General features: G+C 48.6%; 2 protein-coding genes across 8 annotated transcripts in view; one reads left to right on the top strand and one right to left on the bottom strand.

The window, feature by feature from the left end:
• Positions 1-5,498, bottom strand: part of LOC135180644 (uncharacterized) — a 50,720-nt gene extending 45,222 nt beyond the window's left edge. Inside the window, exons 1-2 of one of the 3 annotated variants that reach the window (XR_010304523.1) lie at positions 4,883-5,496; positions 2,695-3,061 (exon numbers count right to left, since the gene is read on the bottom strand). Coding sequence is in view for 1 of the 3 variants with exons in the window: in XM_064153270.1 (XP_064009340.1) it covers positions 2,986-3,061; positions 4,879-5,330 (528 nt within the window). In the remaining 2 variants the exon portion in view is untranslated. Of the gene's footprint in view, positions 1-2,694; positions 3,062-4,878 lie in introns of those variants that run through there. The other 2 variants (XM_064153270.1, XR_010304522.1) reach the window with 2 other exon arrangements.
• SLITRK3 (SLIT and NTRK like family member 3) lies at positions 5,499-21,519 on the top strand. 5 transcript variants are annotated; one of them, XM_064153267.1, is made up of 6 exons: positions 5,499-6,229; positions 6,537-6,958; positions 7,933-10,983; positions 14,522-15,123; positions 18,989-19,047; positions 19,687-21,519. In XM_064153267.1, exon 3 carries the CDS (start codon positions 7,951-7,953, stop codon positions 10,771-10,773), a length of 2,823 nt encoding a protein of 940 aa, XP_064009337.1. In that variant the 5' UTR covers positions 5,499-6,229; positions 6,537-6,958; positions 7,933-7,950; the 3' UTR covers positions 10,774-10,983; positions 14,522-15,123; positions 18,989-19,047; positions 19,687-21,519. The 5 variants fall into 5 exon arrangements, with proteins under 5 accessions (XP_064009337.1, XP_064009338.1, XP_064009334.1 ...); XM_064153268.1 differs by having other exon boundaries at positions 5,499-6,958; positions 14,522-14,660; positions 15,100-15,123; XM_064153264.1 differs by having other exon boundaries at positions 5,499-6,958; positions 15,100-15,123.
• Positions 21,520-22,432: the final 913 nt, after the last annotated feature.

Genomic DNA, 22,432 nt, shown 5'->3' with positions numbered 1-22,432 from the left:
TTTTCGTCTCTCTACAACTCTCTGAAAGGAAGGTCGAGCCAGACAGGAGTTGGTTTCTTCTCTCGAACAAGATAAGAGCAAACAGCCTCAAGTTGCAGAAGGAGAAGTTTAGGTTGGATGTTAGAAAAAACTCCTTTCCCAAAAGGATTGCCAAGCCCTGGAACAGGCTGCCCAGGGCAGTGGTGGTGTCCCCATCCCTGAAGCGATTTGAAAGCTGTGCAGATGTGGTGCCGAGGGACACGGTTTAGTGGTGATCTGGAGCTGCTGGATTAAGCTGGACTTGATGATCTTAAATTTTCCAACCCAAAGGATTGGATGACTCAGTGATTCTGTGTGGCTGCAGAACTGCTGATGTGAAGGATGGGAAGAGCTGAAGAAGCCCCTCTCTGCACTGGAGCAGAGCTCATAACTCTCTAGTTTGGATGGGAAGAGATCACCCTGAGGGAATTATTCTACCTCTCATCCACGCATGAAATTCTGGCTGCTGTCAAAGCAAGTTGTGCATGCCTAAGCATGGCTGTAGATCATTCTAATAAAGGCCAAAGAGAAGCTCGTATATAAGTGGAGTGCAAAGTTTTTTGACAGTGGCTATAATAAATATCAGCACACTCCGAAAAAATTGTAGCCTTACTTACGTGCCTGAGGTGGGAAAAAAGCTACAGCTCTGCCTGATTTACTAGAAGGAAACATGTAAGGCTGTTGAATCATTACATAAAAACCTGATCTTGAAATGTCAGCAATCAGTGAGAATAACAGAACTGTCAATTTTGCCCATTAGAACCTCCCTTTTGTTTTCCTTTCTTTTCTCTTTTATTTTCAATAACAATCCATTACAGACACTGTGCTCCTGATTTGCTGGTGTTTGCTGTTCTATTTTAATACTACCCATTAGTCCTTTCCCCTTTCCTTTTTAATATTTACACATACCATCAAATACTGGGCAAAATCTCTCTGCTGAAAAAGCTCCCATGAGCAAAACCCAATTACACAGAGCTTGTTACTGAGGACATGGCTGGAGCTTCTGCACAGCTTCAGTATCCTGTTGAGCTTAAAGCAGCTGAGGACCTGTGTATTCAAAGTAGTCCACGACAATACCATTTGGTGTATTGTTGTATCTTAACTCCATCTAAAAATGATGCCTCAGTTAGAGTAGATATAACTGCCCTGGGGAAAAAACAACAGCTACTCCCCAGGACAACTGAAAACAAGGAGAATAACAGTACAAATTGTGGCCAGGAGCATCACTTTGACATAAGAAGCTCTCCAGCCTGGAGGATTCCAGTTAGAAAATGCCCAGTTTCAAATTCTTGCATTGCCTCTATTTGATGTCTGTTCACCAGTGTTTATGCAGTCCAATCAACCTGTATCTGTACTCATATATAGCAACTCAAATCCCAGAGCTGCATGGAGAAAAGGGTACCAGCCTTCAGCTGAGCACCCAGTGACAGGCTGAAGGTACTTCAGAGACTCCTACAGCTCCCCTCGAGATTCTCACAGTCCAAATGTGATCCTCCAGCAGTCAATGAAACCTTTGCATTGACTTAAGGCAGAGTGGGGGGGGGGGCAGGACAGCCCTCTGCATCCAGTTCAGATCTCCATGAATTGGATTGGAACGGTGCATGCAACAGCCAGAGTGGCTGTGATCCCTAAAGCAGCACTGTGCTGCAGGCTGGAACAGAAATGTTCTCTTCCAGAGAACCTGGCACTGCAGGTAAATTCCACCTGCTCTCTGTGGAGTGTGTCTCTGGCACATAAATGAACTGAGAGGGGGAAAAAATCAAGCCTCATAAACTGCTTCACTAACTGCTATGCAGAAGAGATTCTCTGTTCCTCCACACACATTTTCTAAATCAGTTTATAATAACAAGCAAACCCAAGAATATTCAAATAGTTGTGTATATATATATATATATATATATACATACATATATATATATATATATATATATATACATATATATATGGGAAATTCTGACTTTTAAGTGTATTTACTTGAACACACCCAACTAATGGAAATCTCCTTGGGATACCAGACCAGTGAAATAATTTTAAGTCCTTCCTCTGCAAAGCCCAGCTTTGCAGCCAGCCCAGGTGTTACCAGACACCTGCCTCTTGCAGCCTGTGCAGCTATGACTGTTGGAGAGTCACAGCACTGTGTTTGCATAGCCTGGCACTCTGGGCTTTCCTCCTAATTCAGGCGACTTCCATATTACACCAACGAGGCCCCAAATAGCAAAGTGCCCCAAGGGAAGGCCTCTCCAAGCTGTGGGCTTTGCCCTGCACCCTGGGGGAGGAGCACCTGAGCATCTCTCCCTGGGGCACCCAGCTGGCAACTCTGCCATGCAAGCGCATGTGAGGTTTGTGTCACAGATTATTCAGCATTGAAGCTCACGCGTGCCTCTCTGCTCCCCCTCCCACACTGGCATTCCCATACGCTCACCTGTCCCAATAAATAGCATCTGGAGGTGATCCCCACTTCTCAGCACCACAGGAAGGTGAGCTGGGTGTGAGTACAGAGCAGAAGTTGGTCTTGTGAGGGGTTTTGAGCAGAAATGCTGCTGGAGCCCAAGCTCCAGTTGTATCTAAAACCTTTCACCACTCTGACCCAGAACTTCTAAACTGCTCCTCAGCTCTAAGAAAATACAAAGAGCCAGGAAACAGCTCCCATTTGTAATAATTACAAGAGAGTTTCCCTTGCCCTTGCGCTATTTATTGCTTTCGCCCTTACCATAGATTCGTGGAGACAGAGGAGACTATAAAAGACCAGAATGTTTCTTTCTCGACAGGCAGGGCAGGCTTTGCTGGAGAAACTCCCTCACTCTCTCAACCAGTGCCTCTTCTGTTGGAGAGGGAAGGGGCCGGTTTCCAGCGCAGACCGAGCGAAGCAGTAAACGACTGCGTTGCAATGACTGCAGTGGGGGGAACGGTCGCCTCCAGTGGAAACATGATGCTGGAATGGCACTTTTGGAAAGGTACAGTCATTTTCTAAGTCCCTTTTTCTCGTTTGCCACTGAAGTTATCTCTGCCTTCTCGCTCTCTTGTTTTCAGTGGGCTGTTGGGGCTAGGAGGAAAGGAGCATTTGAGTAATTACCAGTGAAGCTAGAAAGAGACAGCCAGGAGGGCACCTGCCAGCCTCCCACCCACATAAAATGCCTCTTCCCTGCCTCCACAGCTCCAGCACAGAGGTTTGGAAGGAAATAGCTCACTTGCCAATAATAATAATTATTAATAATAAGCGAGTGACGTCCTAATCTCGATTACATCAGCCCGCCGTACCCCTAGCCAGAGCTCCTGCCAATCACACTCACGCTGATCCTGTTCTCAGCAGGTTGTGTCGACAGAAGCAGCACAGCCAGCACAGGCTGCGAGCTGCTTTGGCTGGAGGGAGGTGCGCGGGAATGGCCTGCTGTGATTTCTGTCTGCTGGCTGGGAGGGCACAAGGGGACACAGGTCTTTCAATCTAGGGAGAGTTGAGGTCTCTTTCTCATTCCGCTATAGGACGCACCTAGGACGCTAGCAGAAGATGAGGAGTGATGATACTCCCTCCTCTCACATTCCCCACGAAGGGCAACCTGCGGGGGTTGCCCTGGGTGACAGCCGAGCAGAAGGTGAAGGCAGGGCCGTGCGCAGCCCCCCGAGGTGGACAGGGAGGCGGCGGGATATCCTCGGGGACTCTACCATCCCCGAGGAACCCTGCAGTGCTGATTTGCATTCAAGGGCCATCCCCTTCCAGTGTCGCCGTCGCCCCCCCCCCCCCCCCCCCCCCCCCCCCCCGCTTCTTTCCCTCAGCCTATTTGCAAAACTCGAAGGCATAAGCCCTGGCACAGGATGACGAGCGTTATTCGGTGGCATTTCCCAAAACTGACGGCCGGGGAGAAGCTGCAGGGCAAGGTCAGGTCAGGATGGCCGCAGCCCCCCCGGGACATCACCTCTGTTCGACCCAGCATCGAGACGGACCTGTTTCCTCCCCTCTCTAAAGCACGGTGGGGTGCAAGGTGGGGGAGCTGTGCATAGGTCATTTCTCCGAGTCGCTGCTACAGCCTGCCTGCGAGCCGGCTGCAGGCACAAACTGTTGTAATTTCCCCTTCTCGCCCATTTTCTCCGCCCCCCCACCCCACCCCACCCCTTCCTCTTTATTAAAGGGGGTGGGGGGGTGTCAGGTGCATGTTGCCTGCCGGTACCCAATGTTGCTCCGGCTTCAGAAAACGAATGATGCAGCAATTTAATTAGGAAGGAGCGGTGCGTCCATATTGCACCGGAGAGCTTCGAAGGCTGGGAAAGATGGTGCACGTCCGCGGGCGCGCAGGCTGCGCCTCTTCCCGCGGAGCGCACCGTCGGGGCGGCAGGAGACCGCGGCTGCCCCCGGGCTCCCCCTTCCGCACCTGCGGCTCTGCCCATCAACTTTTTGCTACCGAACCGCGGTTCCAGTTAAGTCTCCTCCCGGCCGAACTAGCCCCGCGGCTTTGAGAAAGGGGGAATTAGGGGTTAGTGTGAGGACTGGGAACGGGGGATGCTGCAGAATGCGCCGGTGAGTTACGCGACTCCCGCGGGGCGCGTAGCCTCCCAGTCCCGCTGTGCTCAAAGATACGCGCATGTGTGTGATCGGGGATGGGTGCGTGGAGGTGTGTGCGCCTGAGAATGGACGGCGGAGGTGTGCATGGGTGCAGACTAGTGCGGACAGGAGGTAAGAGGCATTTAGGGGGTCACATCCCTGCCCACAATACACACACCACCCTCCGGATCCTCCGAACCCCTCCTGCTAACTTTCAGCCACGGGCAAACCCGCACAAGCCTTCCGCGGATCCTGCGCGGATCCTCCGCCCCCCGCGGGTCACTTCTCTCCCTCCCCTTTTCTCCCCTCTCCGCGCATCCCGTTACCTGCCTGCGGCTCCCGGGGCGGGCCGACACCGGCCGGCGGCGCTGCCCTCCGCGGTCCTCCGCCTTCGCGCACACTCCAGGGTGTGGAAGGATGCGAAAGGTGGTGCCGGGTCTCTCTCCTCCCCCCTTCCCGAGGATTTTTTGGCTTTGGCTCCGTGGCGGGGGGGAGGCTGCTGGATTCTGGAGAGGCTGCGAGGCTGGAGCAGCGGCACGGCAGCGGGACAGGAGGGAAGAAAAGGAGACAGAAAGAGAGGACGGAGAGGAGGAGGAGGAGGAGGAGGAGGAGGAGGAGGAGGAAGAAGAGGAAGAGGAGGAGGAGGAGTAGGAGGCACTGGTAGCGCAGGGTTGCGCTGCGGGGGAAGCCGGGGCGGCTGGGGCGGGACACCCCTGCCCCTCTCTCCGGGGCCCACCCGGGTGCTCTCCTCCGCAGCTGGTGCTTGCGGCCAGAGCATCTTTGATTTCCTCCAGAGTTGAGCTTTTTTGCTTTTTTTCCTTTTATTTTACGGGAGGGAGGGGGGAAGGAGGGAGCGGGTTTGCAAATTCTGATCCATCCCGGCCGCTCTCTCCTCTTTTGGTTTGGTTTTGGGTTTTTTTCTGTTGTTGTTGTTTTTTTTTTTTTTCCTTCCCTCCCCCATCTGCTCGTTTCCCACTTCCCTTTCTCTCCGCCAACCAGCCCCCTCCTTCCTTCTTAAAAAAAAAAAAAAAAAAAAGGAAAAAAAAATGTATAGTCAGGGCTTCCCAAATGCGCGCCCCCGACCTAGTGCCAAGCGCGCCCCCTTCATTTGTTCCCCTTCTTGAAGCTCATTTTCATGACGTGGAAAAGCCTGATCCTGGGCAACAACACCATCTCACACACACACACACACACACACAAGGAAGGAGAGAAGCCCAAGCCCGAGATCCTCCGCCGCGCCCCAGCCCTCCCGCTCCGCGCTGCCGGTGCCCGGAGAAGGCGGCGGCGGCGGCAGCGGCAGCGCTGGAGCCTGCAGCAGACCCTCTCCGCCTCCCTCCTCCATTGAGTGTGCCAAACAGCAGCTCTGCATCCTAAAGAAGATCATTGAGGGGCTCATTGCATTCCCAGCACGTCTCAGGCTTGCTTCTTTTTTTTTTTTTATTCTGCTTCTGCCTTTTTTTTTTTTTTTTTTTTTTTTTTTTTTTATTTCCTCAGCTTCAGCAGGAGTAGAGAGAGGGAGAGAGAGAGACACACAGAGAAGGGAGAGACAGAGAGAAACCAGCAATCTTTAAACTCGAGCTTTTTTTTCCCTCCCCTTCCTCTCTTTGTTTTATTCCGTTTTTGGTTGGTTTTGGTTTTTTTTTGGTAACGATGTGCTAAAATCTCTCCTGCAAAGCGGTAAGTACAACCTTTCTGGATCCTTTTGTTTCCGCCTAGGGTCAAAGACACCCCCTCTCCCTAAAAGAAGATATAATAATAATCCTTTAAAATAAATAAATAAATAAATAAATAAATGTAGATTTGTTTAATTGCAGCCCTTGCAGAAGAGAATGAACTTAAGTGGCTAATATTTTGCAAAGGAGGCAGAGAGGCTGATACTGCAAAATAGCTCTCATCTCTCTCCCTTCTTCCCAGTTAGACGCTGATTTTAATTGCAGAGGGTATTTCTCTTTTCATGTTTTCAACCATCTCCTCTTTCCCACAGGGGAGGGTTTCATTTGCAAGTCGATCCTAAGGATTTCTCCTCTGGCATTTCTCTCCCCTAAATGCATCGTTTTGGCTCTTAAGTTTGTGGATGGGGGACAAAATTCTCTAGTCCTTGCACGAGGAAGGCAAAAAATAAAGGACCTTTTTCCTCTTGAAAGATAAAGACTAAAAGCAACGATCGCTTCCAACAATTCTAATGGGCATTTCAGTGATCCAAGGAAGGCTGCATCACCGCTGCTATTATCACCAGCCTTAGCATCTCCCTGTGCCCATACATTCGAAATATCTGGTGCAAGGAAGGGTGAAACCATATGTTGAAGAAGCTGCATCTCATTAGTACAGTATTATTTTCATCTGACTGGAGAAGAATGGTGTCTTCATTCGGGAACCTATATAGTAGGATAGCTAATTTACTGGCGGGTAAGTGTCAAGGTTTTCTGTTGTTTGGTTTTTATTCCTTCCACTTTCAGCTTTTTAACTGGGTCCCCTGCTTGGTCCTGGGGGCACAAACCACCCTAATCCAAGGCAAGCTGAGCGTTTCGATCCCAGGTGCTCCTTAGCTGTCACTTCCCTTTAGATGTGCTGATCGCACGGGCATGTGCTTTAGAAAGATTAATCACTTCCAAAGGCTCTAATCAGCTAAAATGACTAATATGTGGTGTGTATTTATCTGATAAGGTATCGGTTGCATTAATTCTTCGGTGTGTTTGCACAGGAGAAGATGTCCTTTTAAATCTGGGTTGTTAACCATTTACTCTTTTAAAGACATTGTGGGGATTTCTGACAGGAACCGGTGTGCCAGGGACATCAGCAAACCTTGCACATTCCAACTTGCGTATGGAATGTATCGAGCCAGGAGGCAGAGAGAGATGGAAGGATTGGGATTCAGTAACTTTGGGAGTTTGCATGTCTGAAGGATGTGGTGCGACACCGCAGAAATCTCCCCACTGGTGTTTCCCCCGTGTAGTCAACGCGGGCCGCGATGGCTACACAGCTAAAGCTGCAAACAAGTATGGAATTCGTGTAGTCCTCAGTGCTGGTCCTGCAGTGGAGAACATGTGAAGATGCAACACGTTCAGCATGTGTGCTCGTGTTGCTGTGTGGTCTGCATGTGCTGTCCTCTTTATAGGTGGCATATACCAAAGGGGGGGGGGGGGGGGGGGTGGGGAAATAAGGGAGGCCGCTACTGCGCGATTAAACCATCTAACATCTCTTAAGCATAAATCAGGGCAAGGCTCACCCATCCAACACCCCTCGAGTTGGCTGTGGATGTCTAGCCCAGCAACTACTGAACTTTCCAGGAGTCTCACACATGTCTAGCAGGTAGGGGCTTGGGAAAAGGTGTGGGGCAGGAGAGAAATACTGAAATCTGCATTTTTTTCTTCCCATTGCAGTTTTGTAAACATCAACGAATGATGAAACCTTCCACGGCAGAGACGTTTCATAAAGGAAGGATGTTGTGGATAATTCTTCTAAGCACAATTGCTCTAGCATGGACTACACCAATTCCCTTGATAGAGGACTCGGAGGAACTTGATGAGCCCTGCTTTGATCCATGTTACTGTGAAGTGAAGGAGAGCCTTTTCCATATACACTGCGACAACAAGGGATTTATAAATATTAGTCAAATAACAGAGTCGTGGTCAAGACCTTTTAAGCTTTATCTGCAGAGGAATTCCATGAGGAAATTGTACACCAACAGTTTTCTTCACTTGAACAACGCTGTGTCCATTAACCTTGGGAACAATGCACTGCAGGACATTCAGACAGGAGCTTTTAATGGGCTCCGGGTCCTGAAGAGGTTGTATTTGCACGAAAATAAATTGGACATTTTCAGAAACGACACTTTCCTGGGTTTGGAAAGTCTGGAATATCTGCAGGCAGATTACAATGTCATTAAACGGATTGAAAGCGGGGCGTTTCGAAACCTGAGTAAACTGAGGGTCCTTATCCTAAATGACAATCTTATCCCTATGCTTCCCACCAACTTATTTAAGTCTGTGTCCTTAACCCACTTGGACTTGCGTGGGAACCGGCTAAAAGTCCTTTCATACCGTGGGATGCTGGACCACATTGGAAGGAGCCTCATGGAAATCCAGCTGGAGGAGAACCCATGGAACTGCACGTGTGAGATCGTGCAGCTGAAGAGCTGGCTGGAGCGCATCCCCTACACCGCTCTGGTGGGGGACATAACCTGCGAGACTCCCTTCCACTTCCACGGGAAGGACTTGCGGGAAATCAAAAGAAGTAAGCTCTGCCCGATGCTGTCCGACTCCGAGGTGGAAGCCAGCCTGGGCATCCCTCAGCTGTCGTCGAGCAAAGAGAACGCGTGGCCTACAAAGCCTTCCTCCATGCTGTCCTCCTTCCATTTCACCGCTTCTTCTGTTGAGTACAAAACATCCAACAAGCAGCCCAAACCAACCAAGCAGCCCAGGGCACCTCGGCCTCCCCCGACATCCCGCGGCCTGTACCCTGGGCCGAACCAACCACCCGTGGCTGCCTACCAGACTCGTCCTCCCATCCCCATCATCTGTCCTACTGGGTGCTCTTGCAGTTTGCACATCAATGACCTGGGCCTGACAGTCAACTGCAAGGAGCGAGGGTTTCACAACATCTCCGAGCTCCTGCCCAGGCCTTTGAACGCCAAGAAGCTGTACCTGAGCGGGAATTTGATCCAGAAAATCTACCGCTCTGATTTCTGGAATTTTTCCTCTTTGGATCTCTTACACCTGGGGAACAACAGGATCTCTTATGTGCAGGATGGGGCTTTTATCAACCTGCCCAATCTCAAGAGCCTGTACCTGAATGGCAACGACATCGAGCGGCTCACCCCGGGCATGTTCCGGGGCTTGCAGAGTTTGCATTACCTGTACTTCGAGTACAACCTGATCAGGGAAATCCAGCCGGCGGCCTTCAGCCTCATGCCCAACCTGAAGCTCCTCTTCCTCAACGACAACCTGCTCCGCACCCTACCCACTGATGCCTTTGCCGGCACCTCCTTGGCCCGCCTCAACCTCCGTAACAACCATTTCTTGGCGCTGCCAGTGGCCGGGGTGCTGGAGCATCTTCACGCCATCGTCCAGATCGACCTGAAGCTCAACCCTTGGGACTGCACCTGCGAGTTGGTGCCTCTCAAGCAGTGGTTGGAGGCTCTTAGTTCCGTCAGCGTGGTGGGCGAGGTGCTGTGCTCCAGCCCCGAGCGCCTTGCCCGCCGCGACCTGCGTTCCCTGGAGCTGGCGGCCCTTTGCCCTGCCGCCCTGCGCCCCGCTGCCGCCGCCGCTGCAGCCGCTTCGCCCCCCGCCGCCCCTCCGCCTCCGGCCGCTACCGGTGCCGCTGCCTACGAGCTGCCATCGGCCACGGCCGCCGTGCCGCTCTCCGTCCTCATCCTCAGCCTCCTCGTTCTCTTCTTCTCCGCCGTGCTGGTCGCTGCCGGGCTTTTCGCTTTCGTCTTGCGCCGCCGCCGGAGGAAGCTGCCGTTCCGCGGCCCACGGGCGGAGGGGGCCGACTTGGGCGGCGTGCCGCTGCGCTGCCCGCGGCTCTTCGAGGAGGGAGGAGGCGGCGGCGGCGCCGGTGGTGGGGGTGGGGAGCGCTCCCCGGAGAAGGCGCCCCCGGCGGGACACGTCTACGACTACATCCCGCACCCGGTGACCCAGATGTGCAACAACCCCATCTACAAGCCGCGGGAAGAGGAGGAGGAGGCGGCGGCGAGCGGCGGAGGGGAGGCGGCGGAGCTGCTGCGGGGCGGCGGCGAGCGCTTCACCCACGCGGGTACCGCCGCGCAGGAACCGGGCAGCAACTACCGCACTTTGCTGGAGAAGGAGCAGGAGTGGAGCTTGGCCGTGTCCAGCTCGCAGCTCAACACCATCGTCGCCGTCCATCCCCAGCACCCCGCAGGCGGAGGGCTGCCAGCGGGCGGCGGAGGGCTCGGCGGGGCGGTGGCGGCGGTGGGAGGCGGCCCGAGGGACCGCGACCGTCCGCCGCCCTGCGCCGTGGGCTTCGTAGACTGCCTGTACGGCACCGTGCCGAAGCTGAAGGAACTGCACGTTCACCCCCCTGGCATGCAATACCCGGACCTGCAGCAGGACGCCAGGCTGAAAGAAACCCTTCTCTTCGCGGCCGGCAAGGGCTTCTCTGACCACCAAACCCCCACAAGCGAATACCTCGAGTTAAGGGCCAAACTCCAAACCAAGCCGGATTACCTCGAAGTCCTGGAGAAGACCACATATCGGTTCTGACCGCCGCCCCGCCGCCCGCCCCGGCACCGCCGCATGCGAGTAGAGGATCCAGCTGTGTGCTCTCCCCCCCGCCAGATGTGCGCGCTGCGGGGCAGGGCCCTTCTCAGCTCGTTAATCGATGAAGTGCCTTCGCAGACTTTTGCCAGCAGATGTTAATCAATCATTATTTTTTTATACTGAAACTGAGACTTTGACTGTGCCATGTCTAAGGTATATTATTATAATTATTATTATTATTATTATCACCGGTGGGATCTTTATATTGATCCTGATTAAGTAAATTCTATGTGTGTCTCTCTTCTTTTCTCTTCTTTTCTTTTCTTTTCTTTTCTTTTCTTTTCTTTTCTTTTCTTTTCTTTTCTTTTCTTTTCTTTTCTTTTCTTTTCTTTTCTTTTCTTTTCTTTTCTTTTCTCTTTTCTTTTCTTTTCTTTTCTTTTCTTTTCTTTTCTTTTCTTTTCTTTTCTTTTCTTTTCTTTTCTTTTCTTTTCTTTTCTTTTCTTTTCTTTTCTTTTCTCTTTCCCTTCCTTCCTTCCTTCCTTCCTTCCTTCCTTCCTTCCTTCCTTCCTTCCTTCCTTCCTTCCTTCCTTCCTTCCTTCCTTCCTTCCTTCCTTCCTTCCTTCCTTCCTTCCCTCCTTCCTTCCCTCCTTCCTTCCCTCCTTCCCTCCTTCCCTCCTTCCTTCCTCTCTTTCTTTCTTTCTTTCTTTCTTTCTTTCTTTCTTTCTTTCTTTCTTTCTTTCTTTCTTTCTTTCTTTCTTTCTTTCTTTCTTTCTTTCTTTCTTTCTTTCTTTCTTTCTTTCTTTCTTTCTTTCTTTCTTTCTTTCTTTCTTTCTTTCTTTCTTTCTTTCTTTCTTTCTTTCTTTCTTTCTTTCTTTCTTTCTTTCTTTCTTTCTTTCTTTCTTTCTTTCTTTCTCCCCACTCCCCGTTCCTTTTCTTGACTTTCTTATCTTTTTCTCTTTCACCCCCCACCCCCCCTTGCAGTAAACTTCCTTGGAGGGGAGAGGGAGGGAAGATGCTATCTTGTGGCTTGCTTTCTTTTTGCCCATCATGGCACAGATCCTGTACATTTATTTAAGGAAAAAAAAAAACAAAAAAAAAAAAAAAAAAAAAAAAGAAAAATGCAAAGAAGCAAACGCGCGCAGTTTGCTGCATGCCTGGAAACTGCAAGAGAGAAGGGAGGGGAGGGTCTTGCTCGAATGTCTCACTGTTGTCTCTCTCCCTCCCTCGCACGCACACTCATCCTCACCCTCACCGCCACCCCGCCGCCAGTCCGACCCCCACCTCCTCCATCCATTTCCCCGCGTAACTTCCGCTGGGGTCCCGCCAGCCGCGGAAAGGGGGGGGAATCCCGTGGGCTGGGAGAAACCAGCCGGAGCGGAGCAGCCCAAAGGATGTCACCACGTGGCACATACACTTAGGGGGATGCTCAGTGACACTTCATCATGACGCCATGGTTCTGTTGGAGAACAGCCGCACTTTCCTAATGAAAGTAACATGCAAATATAAAGAAAAACAAAGAAAAAGAAAAAAAAAAGAGAAAAAGAAAAAAAGCTACTGGGCACCTCTCACTAACAGCTTTTAGGAAGCACTTTTAATGTTTTCTCTCATACACACCTACACGCACGCACACACACACACACACAAAGGTACAACAATGTGCATATATTTATTCTGTAATTTCAAGTGAATATAAATTGTAAAGGTAATGTTTAATCATTGTATAGTGATGTGTCTGGTATAGCTTTCCTAATAAAACAGTTTGAAAACAAAAAGCATATATACATACATAGATATATATATATATATATATATAACCCCCCATATATATATATATAGGAATGCAAGGCTTGAACCTGCAATGTCAGCTTCTCCCTGCTGAGATTTCCTTTCCCCTATCTGAACCTTGAAAGCTATTTTGTTAATAACGGTTCAATGCACTGTGATGTTAACAGAGGAAAAAACAATCCTGTACAGCTTCTCTTGTCAAGATACCACCCGGGACCTGCACAAATCCGGTTCACCATCCATATTCCCACCTTGTGCTAGAATTACAGTGGCTCCCGTCTGTGTAAAAACAGTCGGGAAAACGAGGATTGTGGCTTGGAGTAGCATTCCTTGCAGGTTCTTCTGCCTGCTTGTAGCAGAGCGAGGCATTGCTGGAGATGTTCCTCACGTTCAGTGGGAAGTGAGCAGTCAAGCGTGGGGTGGGAGTGGGAAATTAAAGGGAGTTCTGTAAAGCCTTAAACTTTGGAAGTGATCTGAAAAAGCGTTTCAACCGTTTCAGCCAGTCGGTCTTCCTCCCGCAGCTGGGGTGGTGCTGCTTCTGTTTGCTGAAACCGGAGCCAGACCAAAGATGGTTTCCCGGGGAGGTCCCGGTTGGTATCTTGGCCCGGTTTTTCTCTTGGCCTCGGTATTGCTGGGCCCGGTTGGTGGCTGCTAGCGTCTCGGCGAGACCGCCAGGTGGCGCCATAACTCCAGCACTGGCTGCCGCGGCCGGGCAGATCCTGGGCCCGATCCTGGCTCCCATGCCGCTCCCGGCCCCCACCCGACGCTCTGAATGTAACCCCCCGGGCGCCTTATACCGGGGCAGGCGGGGAGAGCCTGTAGTCAGGCGCTTGTGTCGTTGAGGCACTGCCCTAGAGACCTTCAAATACAGAGTTTTATACGGAAATATCTATAAATACAAATTGTCTTAAGGGAACAATGGTGACGGCGATTGAGCCGGGCGGGTAGCGGTGATGTTGCGGTGTCTTCTTCACTGTGTTCAGAAGGTGTTTTCCCAAGGCATTTCTGGTGGTGCTTGTTAGGGGCCTCAGGGTCTCTGCTCATTTCTGCAGTGGGGCAGAGGCTGCTGTAGCACACAGCGTGGTGTCACCTCAGCCCCAGCTGTCCTTCCTTCTTCCTGGGGAGCAGCTCAGGTCCACCCAGCACAATGCATTTGAATGGAGAGAAACCCACGAATAGCTGTTTTCACCCCAAGTGTAGCGATTTATAGCTTCGAGGAGTAGGCTGGTTGCAGACTTGTTTTGTCAGTCTGTCTTGGAGAGGCACCTGGGTGTGATGGAAGTAATTTCCTCAGCCATGGTGTGTGTTCTGGGATGGAAAGTGGCTCCAAATGTTTGTAAAAGCAGCTCCACGTTATCAGTACAAATATTGCACATTCAGAGCTCTCAGATTCCTCTGCTGAGCTGGTGATGCTTTATCTGCTGCCTTCAGCTCTGATCCAGTGGGATTTCTTTCTTTGTTGTTGTTTGGTTGTTGTTTCTTTCTTTTTTTTTTTTTTTTTTTTTTTTTTTTGCTTTGTTTTGTCTTATTTTGTTCTTTTTTAGAAGAGCATGCAGGTGTTAAAAGTGATAAACATTGAAGTGCAAAGGCCAAATCCTTCTTAGGATAACCACAATAATTACATTGATACGTCTATGCGCAAGTAATGGGTGGAGCTGTACAAGCCAGGGTAAAGTCTAGCCCCCAGTGACAGTGGTGCTGTAGGCATTTGGCAATGTCACTGAACTCCCAAGTGTTCATGCTTGTATCCAAATATAGCAAAGCCAGTTGCAAATAATATTGATAATTTAATTAGGCAGCAGCAAGGCAAGAGAATTTCAATGTGATGCTAAGCAGCACTCTCGCCCATGAAGGGTGAGGAGATCTCTTTATTCAGTGGAAATAAATTTGTGCTATGAGAATGGAATTTGGTATTACAAGAGCTTACTTTTGGCTTACGTTGAGTTGTTTTCCTTTCCTCGTGTAGGAAGCTTCCTTTTCCTCGTGTACTGGAATCGTTTGGGGGATGATTTGCTCTGGAAGTGGTGACAATATTTAACTGTGCTATCTGATGTGTGTTATGATGGCTTCTGTTTTGCTCTTTCCCTGTGTTGAGCTGAGGCTGGGTGAGTGGCAGCATTACTTTCCACTACAGGAAACAAAAGTGGGTCCATCCTCTCTGATCTGTGGCAAGGTGACTCTTTACATGCTTCAACTTAGTTCATTCATAATTAAAGGGAGCATTAATGATGATTCTGTCATTATCAGCAGCATTATTGGTAGCATTTATGGTATTGGGAAGGAATGAAATAAAGTCAAATGATCTGCTTTTAAATGTAGAGGTGTTTGATGGGATAGTATTTTAAGTTGGCATTTTTGTAGCTTCCATCATTGTTGTACAAGTACCTGGTGTTGGTTGGCTTCAGCAGCTCAGCTTGTGGTGGTGCTCAGAACCTGGCAGCAAATCTTTTATGCTTTGTTTGGTTTGTTCACTCTCTGAATATATTGAAATGTGTTGAATATATATTGAAATACATTGAATATATGTTTAAATTCTTCCTACAGGTGGAAAAGAGAAAGAAAGGCCAGGTAAGTCCCAGTCTTAGCTGATAGAAAGGATAATAATGGTGCTCGATTATCAGTGCTCTTTCCTATTGCCTCGGTATTGCCATTGTTGTCACCATCATATTCATCCTGGGTTAAAGGATTTGTTTGAGACGTGGAAGTTGCTTCCTGGATCTCTTGGCTGTGTCAATAGTGAGAGAAAGATATTATTTTTTTTATGGCATGAAGAATAATCTGGTGTCTGAGCTCTGGCCACAGCAGGCCAGGACCCGTGCTGGGCCAGTCGGGGCAATATTGCAGACAGGCCATTCATTACGAGATTCAGTCAGCAGGAGCTGAGCTGTGGTAACTCTTACCAGAGACCTTGCCAGGCAAAACTGCCTTTTTGGCTGCTTTTTATTTTGTTTGGTTTTGTTTTTTGGGGGCTTTTTTGATGACATCACAGCTGATCTAGTTTGAGGCTAGAAATATGGAGTGACGGTCAGCTTGTGCTCTGCTGTAAACTCGGTGACTGGAAAGGTGTCTACAGAATGTCCCTCTGCAGTGCCCTGTGTTTCCAAAGCATTAACGAGCAAGCAGCAGCTCCTGAGTGCTGTGCTACTGCTCCTCTGTGTGAGCAGTTCACACAAGACATGCTTCGTGTGTGAGGGAAGCCATGTGGAATAAGCGGGTAGAGTTTGGCCTTAAGTTTGGAAGTTCATTGCTTAGCTCCGCTACACACTCCAGGAACATGACTTCTGGCAGTGCTCCAGAGCCACGCAGGTGTGATCTGGCTCCTGATCTGCACTTCACCCAAAGGCACCTGCTGTCACAGCCTGCAGTGGTGCGCGCCCAGGGAGCAGGCTGCTGAGCCTTCCCTGCTTATGCTTTCGGCGTTTTCCCAAGACGTGATCTGAAATCTGAGTTCCTAATAACTGTGTTTGGCAGAGACGCTCAGGCTGAGTTAGACAGCACAGCACAGATCTTTCCGTGGGGGGAAACTGGAGTGAATTCCCCCAGTTTCACAACTTCTTCATGCTAGCATGAAGAAGCAAAATGTTGCTGTTTTTTTTTTTTAAAGGCCTTGTCATGCTGATATGAGTAGAGATGGATCTTGCCCTGCACCCTGTATTATTTGGGCAAGAGTAGCTATGTCCCAATTCTAAGCCTATTCCAGCTAGTGGAAGAAGTGGAAATGTGCTTGGAGGAAACCCTTGTGTGGACACAGGCTGGAAGCCTTGTTCTGCTTCCTGAAAGGCAGTGATGAAATTACCGCCTCACTGCTCAGTTAAGGCAATGGGCTTGAATGAAAAGTCTGACCTCAGAAAATTGCAGCACAGGTTAAGTGCATCCAAGTGTTGTGAGGCTCCATGAAACTATTCCAGAGCAAAACGAGCAAAACTGTAGAGAAAGTGGTTTTGCTGTCAGTTTAGCAATTTTTCTGTTTGACTTCATTCAGAAATTAACCCAAAGATCTTTGGCACTTTTTATCTTAGAACAAGAGCATTTGCATAAAGACATATATGAGTCTCAGCTGGTTCAAAGTGTGTGGAATTGGCAGCAGAGTTTAGATCTAATGTCCTCAGTAAGCAACTAGCCAACGAGATTATTAGTGTTGGAATTATCTGGGGATACTTTATTAATACTCTCTTGTAAAGAAAGGCTAAGAATAATTAACAGGCACTGAAGGCTGGGGTTTACAGAATCTTTTCTAAACGTCTTTTGCTTTATCTTCACAGTTTCCTGCTTCTGTTTGCGTCGGAGTTTAGGTTGTTTGAGGTGTTAGGAGATGAAAGCACTTACTACACCTAGCTGCTGGGGTGGAACTGGTAGATTCTCTTTGATCACTGTGAAAGTGTTTGGAAACGCTCCCCTGTGTGGCATTTCCTCTGTTAAGTCAGTCGATATTGTGATTTGCAGAACAGTGTCAGATGGCTCCTTTTTGTGGGATGATGACAGGAGAAGGCTGGGAGGGAAAGAGCCACCGGTGTTGCTGCAGGAATTCCTTGTCCCACAGCCTTACTGAGTAGTCTCTTTGGAGTGGAAGTTGCATCAGCCTTGATGCTTCTGAATGTTAAGCATGCTAATCTCCTCTTTAGACATCATGAAGATGTGTGTATATGCAATACCAAACGGTTGGGTGCCTTAAAAGAACAGATAATAACAGAGGGCATAGCACAACGTGAGTAACTATGGCATACACTGAACTCTTACTGTCCATTGTCTTTTTCTAACACCTTTGTTTTTGTACTGAAATTCCCTAGCTCTCTGCAGAATACCCTCTATATTCCAGGAACTCTGTAGAAATAGTTTAGCTCACTCAAGAGTTGAATCTCTCTGTACTTGGGAACTCAAACAAATTGAAACAGGTTGCCTGGAGAGGTGGTTGAGGCCCCAACCCTGGAGATATTCAAGGTGAGACTTGACAGGGCTCTGGGCAACCTGATCTAGTTGAGGATGTCCCTGCTGACTGCAGAGAGGTTTGAACTAGCTGACTTGTGGAGGTCTCTCCCAACCCAGACCATTCTGCAGTTCTGTGAAATACCACTCACTGTGGAGAAATATTCCTGCCCTGTGGCTTGTGGCATGGCAATTTGGCACGTGGTCATAGCAGTGTGCCAGTGAGGGAGGTTCTCTGTGGCAATGCAGATTTCTGCAGTAGAGCTTGAATAATTTGAAGCAGGAGTTCCTGAACTGTGATAAATCACTGTTGGACTGGCATAGAGCTGAGACCTGCTGCTGCTGGCACTGCCATCCCTTTTGCTGCTGGTGGGACCTGGCACCATTGCCAGAGGGGGAATTTGTAACTCTGAAACAAACAAGTGGAAGAAAGATTTGGAAGACTTTGTCCTACAGGGACCATCTCATCTGAAGTGAATGACTTTCCCCAAGTGTTAAAGTGGCTTTAATGTAGTGATTGTGGGGAAATGTGGTAGTCTTTTTCTTGATTTTGTCAGCTTTGCTTTGCTTTTCTGGAGACAGCAAACAAGGTTTACATGTGAAAGAACTGCAGGAATGTGTTTGTTAATATCCAGCATACTTGTTGGAAACAAAATCAATCTGTCACAACAATAACTGCTCTGAACTGAGAGGAGTCTTCTGGAAAGCTACTCAAACCTCTGCCTTTGTGCTTGGTCTCTCCATGTGTATATTTGCATGATGTCCGTTAGCTGAATGATCCTTGAACCAAAGGTTGCCACTGACCTCTGGGGGCTTTGGCTTTGCAAATCAAGGCTAATTTTTTTTTTTTTATTTAGAGTTGATTTTTTTTTGGTTCCATGATTGTTTGGTTTGATTGTACTCAGAGTATGACTGAAGCCAGGAAAACACTGCAGTGTGAACACCCTCACCATGCAATGATTTTTAATAGGGCTTTCAAATGTCATTAATTTCTTTTCTTTGGAGAAAGGAGGAGCTGAGCTCAAGAGAGGGGAGAAATTGCTGCTCAGCCTTGGAGCTGCAGTGTGTTCACTCTGCTGTGTCCTCTCCTTCCTGAGAGTGCCCAGGACTCAAAGGAAGATGTAATACACTCCCATTAGTGAGGTTAGAGGGTCATACATGGCCAGCTAATCTGCTCCACCCTGGGCAATCAGGTACCTGTGGACATACAGGTCCTGTGTGTGCAGGGAGCAAGGGAGCACCCAGCACTTAGAAAGTGTACACTGTTGGTATATTGGAGAAAAGCAGGCTTTAAAAAATGGACGTGATGGTGCTGGGTGGTTAAAAGTTTGCCTCTGTGTTCTTTAGGAAACTCATGCAGAGTTTCTGTGGTGCTGTGCAGCTGCCCTGCAAGGGCACATCTGGGCAGCCCGCAGCGGAGTGCTGTCAGCCAAGGAGTAGGGCTGCTGAACTCTTGTGAATCACAGAGTGTCCTTTCCTGTGGCATCACTTCTGTTATGTTTTCTTGCAGTGACCCCAATACCTGGCTGCTTTGGAATGTGGATAGTATTGGCAAGCAGAGAAAATATGGCAAGTAAAGACATTTTTTTAGATCCAGTTTATGTCAGTGTTTGCTCCAAAGAATGGGCAGGTCCTAGCTACCAGCTCCTCATTCTGCAGCCCTTGCTGGGAATAAGCCAAGGCACTGGTTGAGTCAAAGAGTCACTCATTGTTCCACCCCCCAGTTAATTTGCCCCTTCAGCTTTCAACCAGTAAAGAAATGTGGATGTGTCTAATGTATATTACCTACATATAAAGATAAAGTTCCCTCCTGGGAGCCATGAGGGGCCACGATGCTACAGCCAGTGATGCTGATGGAAGCAGTGACATCGGCATCACTGGGAGATGGGTTGAGTTGTGACAAGTGGGCACTGTGCCAAGGCTAACAATGCAAGTGGCACCTGAAAGACAAACATCTCACTGGGTTAGAGACGATCAATAACATGCAGTTATTGAAAGCTCTCTTGTAAGAGCAGGTGAACAACTGTCTCACAGAATCCCATTTCTCCAGCATTTGGGCCAAGTTCTCCAGATTGTTGCTATTCTCAGCATTGCTTTTCCCCTGTATGCATGCAGAGATCTTGATTTGTCTGACAAATGAACTCCTTGGTTTGGGCACTGACCGGGTGGGTTTGACAATGTGGTTGTCTTTGTTGGGTTTTTCTGTAGAGTGGTGTTTTGCACCTCAAGACTCCATTCTGTAAGAGGTACCGACTGGATTGCCTACCTGTAACTCAGCTGTGTAAGCAGCCTCCCAAGCTTAGCCGTGGTGGTATTACAGGCCTTGTGCTTTGCCAGCCCCTGCAAGCCTGCCAAAGTCTGTTAAAGCCTTCAGAGCACAAAACACTGATCAGATGGATCTCTAACAGGTATGCACCAGGGACGAAGCAGAGATGTTCCTTTTGCAACAACCCAAAATCAGTTGCTGTTGACTGGAAGCAGTAGTAACTGCCTCTGTGTTGTAACTGCTGGAGCAGGGTGTCTGATGTCTGCAATGGGAGTGTGTAGGGTCCATACAAACCCACTGTGTGTATCTATGTGTGCCTATGCAGCTAGATGCTAACAGGGTCAAGCATAGATACTGCTTTTTGGAAAGTTCTGGGAGATCCAGGTGTGTGGCCAGCTTCAAACTGCTCCTTAAAGTATGAGTATTTCGGTGATGAAAAAAGAACAGCTGAAAACAGGGGAGCTAAAAATGGCTACCTGCAGACCTACATTCTCAATATAGGTCAGTGGAGGCACTTCTCAGATACATTAGCATTTTGGACACTTCATCTTAGCAGCATATTGTGTGTCCTAGAATAGGTTAGTGGAGGCAATGGAGGAGGAATTGCTGCTTCTGAAGTCATTCAGAAGGGTTGCCAAGTTCCTCAGGAAGCAGAATGGCAGAAAAACGAGTATTATATTTAATTCAGGATGGGAAGGCAACCGTGGGGAGTTCAGCAGAGGCAACTCAGATTATCTTGGCTCTGTGGGGGAGGGAGAATTGCTGTCTGCAGCTAGCTGAAGAGAAGCGAGCCCTGCGTGCGTTCGTGTGTATATATATTTCTATATATGTATATACAACTCTGTGTATGTGTACAGAGCACTCTGTATATATGTATGTATGTACATGCCTACCATGTATAATATGTGTATCTAGAGATATCTATACATTTATAGAAATTTATATTTCTCTATATAAATATTCATGCAACTATGGCAAACAACACTTCCACCGTGTGTCCTTTTCTTTAACACCCCACCCCCCCCCCCCCCAAAAAAAAAAGCTGCTTCCATTAATCTCACATCGCCACAGATGTCTTAAGCTATCTTCCCTGTGTAGAAACGCGTGTTGCTTAGTGGTTCAGCACAAGCCTGGAAGGTTTTGACTATTCCAGAGGACTGGCAGTAAATCATTAGCTGCTCCACAGCTGTTCTACATTTGTGAAATAAAAGCGGTGGCCAAAATGACTCAGGGCTGGTTTGAAAGGCAAAGAAAGGAGGCTGTTGACTGTTTGTGCTCTGGAAAGCTCTGTTGTGCTCGTTGAGTTTGGATGGTGAAAGCAGCGCTGGTAATTATTCTGGTTGCTGTTAATGTCCCTCTGAACTGCTACTGAACAGAGGCAAACCTGAGGAATTTTCCTGCTCTCGAGTAAGCTGTCTGAAGCCTGATTATGTTGACTCAGTGATGTATGGATTTCCATGTAGAGTTAGGATGCCAGGCTGTAAATCAAGACTCTTAACTCAGTGAGTGTGTGGTTGTTCAGGATGTGTCTTTTGTGTTACCCTTGATTGGATACAATTTCACTTCATCGTCAGAACAAGCGAAACCTTAATTCCTGATAAGCTCAAAGAAGTTCTCAGCTGGGAATCCATTCATATCAGGGTGAATTTTGCACTTGACTGCCATGGGGTTGAATCAGCTCAGAGTGTTTCATGAAGCACTGACATAACAATCTTGTAGTTGTGCAACTCTTGAGTAAAATTGTAATTTTGTAATAAAAGTGAGCCTAAAAATGACTTAGTAGTTATGTATTCTATGGGTAGGGCATCTTCCTATGGAGGAGACCTCAAATGCAGTTGCTGGGTATTGGCAAGGGGGTTGCTTTTTGTGCTGCTGGTCGTTCCTCTTGAGTTCTGCCCCTGCATTGAGCTGGAAGCAGCTGAATCCCTGAAATAAGGCACCAAAATACGCTGAGTTCAAAGGAGAATGCACAGCAATGATCTCCATCAGCATCCCCTCAGCTGCCTGTCCTGAGCCATTGCCCATCACTGAATTCCCGCACGGGTGGTGCTGGAGCGGATGTAGGTCATGGTAGGATGGATGTCATGGTGGTTTTGGATTCTGTGTGGCAGAGCCTGTGTCCCTCTCTGGCTGCGTGCAGGGACAGGCACAACGTGCCCGGGGTTTGTGCCGCTGCAGGGAAGCATCGTTTTGCTTCCAACACAGAGCGAGACTCTGCTTCTGTGGTTATTAGAGCAGTGTGGAGCTGTCAGGCTGCCAGTCTGCCATCCTCTGCAAACTGTAACGTGATCAGAAAAGAAAAGGGGGTGAATGGATTATTCCTCCCTAAGTCCCTTTGCTTCCTTCAAGGCAGAAGACAAACAAGGAATAATCACAGAGATCAAAACAGACACCCAGTGGCTTCAAATATTTAATGCTGAGTGAAAGACTTCATAGAATCATTTTGGTTGGAAAAGACCTTTGGTATCATCAAGTCCAACCATTATCTAACTCTCCCTCTTTTAAGCATCTTGATTATGCTTTGCCTACTTAGTTCATCTGGAGGAAATAAGCACCTGACTGCAAAGTGCTTCCCAACCTCTCCTGCAGAAGCGTTACAGTAAAGCTGGCTGTGATCTGTAGCTGCCTGTTCAAGAAAATAGGTCATTTCCATACAAATGTCAGGTTTTCATGCAGGAAATGTGCTGC

Source organism: Pogoniulus pusillus, chromosome 13, assembly GCF_015220805.1.
Source record: "Pogoniulus pusillus isolate bPogPus1 chromosome 13, bPogPus1.pri, whole genome shotgun sequence".
NCBI classification, from domain to species: Eukaryota; Metazoa; Chordata; class Aves; order Piciformes; family Lybiidae; genus Pogoniulus; species Pogoniulus pusillus.
The sequence above is the reverse complement of the archived record's forward strand: the minus strand, read 5'-3'. Positions and strand labels throughout refer to the sequence as shown.